We start from the raw sequence: 2946 nt of genomic DNA, 5'->3' as shown, positions 1-2946 counted from the left end.
CTGCGGGGCCTTGAGAAGCACAGCAGTGAGGCATCTACACCATGGCCTGGGCTCCTCTCCTGCTCACACTTCTGGCTCACTGCACAGGTCTGGGCTGGGGGTCGGGGGTAAGTGAGAGAGGCCACACGGCACCTTCATGACGCCTGTTCCCATTCCTGACCTTTGGTCTCTCTGCCTGTTTTCAGGGGCCACATCCCAGGCTGTGGTGACTCAGGAAATTTTACTGTCCACAACTCCTGGGGGAACGGTCACACTCACCTGTGGCTCCAGTACTGGGGCTGTCACCACGAGTAACTATGCCTGCTGGGTCCAACAGAAGTCCTACCAGGCACTCCAGGGTCTAATAGGTGGTACCAGCAGTCGGGTGCCAGGAGTTCCTGCCAGGTTCTCCGGCAGCCTGCTTGGAGACAAAGCCGCCCTCACCATCACCGGGGTCCAGCCCGAGGACGAGGCCGAGTACTACTGTGTTCTGTGGTACAGCAACCATTGCCACAGTGACACCTGCAGGGGGGAAGTGAGACAAAAACCAGGCACCCTCTGCCCTGAACATTTCCTTTCTGTGTCTGCAAAGCTGAACACAAGCCCTAGGAAATATGTGTGCTGTGTGACAGGGATGTGAAGCTTTGGGGACCGGAGGGCAGACTGTTGTTGAAAACCACTCGGACAGCCCCCCATGACCCCACCTCCTGGTGTTCAAGCTCTTGTGTGAGCCCCTCCCTTAAGTGGGCTGCACTGCATGAAGGGGTGGTGAGTGTGAGGATTTCAGGATGATGGAGGGAAAAGGCAAAAAGCGCTGTTACGAGACGGCAATAGCACAGAGAGAGCTCTGTCTGGGCGGCACTTAGAAAGGTTAGATGAGAGGCGAAGTCCCTCACAGCTGTAAGTAAACCTTTGGATACAGTGACACAGGGCCAACATGCAGAGAAAAGGGCTGAGAACTCCCAAGTGGGTAGGGAATTGGCGAAGGGCACCTGTGTCTCCCACATGCCTCTCAGCAGCACAACCAGGTGTCTCTGGATCAAACAGCAACACAGGGCAAAGGCAGATTGGGGTCAAAGCCCACCAAGCATTTTCTCATCTATAGCTAGCCCTCACTGAGTGCAGTCTCATGGGGTGTGCAAAGCAGGCAGGCTCTCAATGGATACACGTATGTTTATTTGGTCTCCGTTTAAAACAACTGGATGTGTAAAGATTTGATTTCAGTTGCAAGCAGGTTTAATCTAATGGCCGTAGCATGCTATGAAGAATAAACAATGTAAGGGACGAGATACAGAGACATCTGCAACCCGCTGTATAACAACTGAGTTCTGACAAATAGGTCACAGAACTGAGATGGAATGTCACCTCTGATGCTAGAAAGAGAGGGGCCTGTCGTGGTTGTTTTGTCTTGATTTCTCTTGGATTGCTTGTCCTGGGTAGAGCAAGGTACCTTGCCTAAGTGACCTCACGGAGAAGGCCACCTGGTAAGGGACCAAGGCCTGCAATAGCCCCCATGTGAGAAAGCAGAGGCAACTGCTCCAGTCAAGCCTTTGCTGTCTGGGGCCTCTAACTGACAACTCGCCTATAACTAACCACTAAGCACTTAGCAAGCTCTTCCACCTTTCTGGTTTCACTCCCTGCGCCCAGTCCTCAGCATCCTCCTTCCATAGGTATCATTTATTATTTTAGATTCAGGTTGATATGGGCATGCATTTTAATTCTTCCCTTCTTTCCTCCTTTCCTTCTTCCCTTGTTTTCTCTCTCCCTTTCCACCATCCTTCCTTTTTCTGCTGATAATAAATCTGTATGGTACATTAATTCCATAGTCTTCATTCTCATTTCTTTTATACATCTCCATTTATTGATCTAGTTCAACAAGTATTTACTCAATACCCACTATGAGTCAGGCCATATTCTAGTGCTGATGATACAGACCAATGACCTCATGGAAAATATATGCTAAGAAGGAGACCCAGACCAGAAAGATAGAGTTTGTAGAAGGTGGGTAAGCACTGTGAATAAAGCAGAGGATGGAAATAAGGAATGACAGGGATACAATTTTAAATAATCTGGTTGACATGATACTCTTGCAAAAATGAGGGTGGGGGATGGCAATCAGTGCCTCTTCTGGTGCAACAAATGCTCTCAACACTTTGTTACCACCATTATTCTTACTTAAATCCCTGAGAACACTGCACTTATTTTACATCTCATTCTAGTTCATTAGATTCGTGTTGTTAAAATGTTGAGTCAATACCTTTTTATAGTGTGTGTGTGTGTGTGTGTGTGTGTGTGTTGCTATAGGTGTCTGATTACTTCTGTGACTGTTCCATGGGGGTCTCACCTATTCAGATTAACAAGGTACAAAGAGAAGACACTAAAGCCCAAGACTTAGCGTGTGTTGCTGCCAGGAGCAGAGCCCCGGCTTCACAATGCAGTAAAGTCTACCCTCCTCTGCTGCTTCACCCCACCTGAGGGACTATAGGCCCCACCCCCATCTCCCTTTATCCCCTCCAGAGATTAATATTTACAGCTTGCTTATCTTTATTTTCTTGTAAATGTAGGCCCTACAGGAGGTTAAGGAGTGAAGGAAGACATACCCAAACACTTCCTGCTGTGCTGTTGACCTCTGCTGCCCTATTGTTAGGCTGCAAATTCAGTGTGGCCTGAGCTGGAGGTAGACCCGCATGCAAAGGACAGGCAGCTGTGCAAGGGCTGCCCGGGACCCTGGGGCTGAGAGATCAGCGGTGTGGAGCTATGGAGGAAGGTCGTGGGTACCACCGACCTGCTCATAATCAGGAATGAATTGCTTCTTTTTGACTGCTAGTCTGTACTCTCCCACACGTTCCTTTGAAGTTAAATAACATTGAAAAGGATGAGTAAAACATAACAAAAGGAACAAATGGCCACTGTAAAAATTGTTTAATAAGCTCACCACTTAGAGATAACCTTTGCACATATTTTGAC

At 48.4% G+C, this 2946-nt stretch overlaps 1 gene segment (V, D, J or C); it reads left to right on the top strand.

Moving 5' to 3' along the window:
* LOC123810827 lies at positions 1–2716 on the top strand. The segment is given in 3 exon segments: positions 1–87; positions 186–514; positions 2627–2716. Coding segments are annotated over 3 exon segments (465 nt in total).
* The last annotated feature ends 230 nt before the right edge of the window (positions 2717–2946 follow it).

The sequence above is a fragment of the Phyllostomus hastatus genome, unplaced genomic scaffold, assembly GCF_019186645.2.
Source record: "Phyllostomus hastatus isolate PE091 unplaced genomic scaffold, TTU_PhHast_1.1 phas_scaffold_760, whole genome shotgun sequence".
Classification (NCBI taxonomy): domain Eukaryota; kingdom Metazoa; phylum Chordata; class Mammalia; order Chiroptera; family Phyllostomidae; genus Phyllostomus; species Phyllostomus hastatus.
The sequence above is the reverse complement of the archived record's forward strand: the minus strand, read 5'-3'. Positions and strand labels throughout refer to the sequence as shown.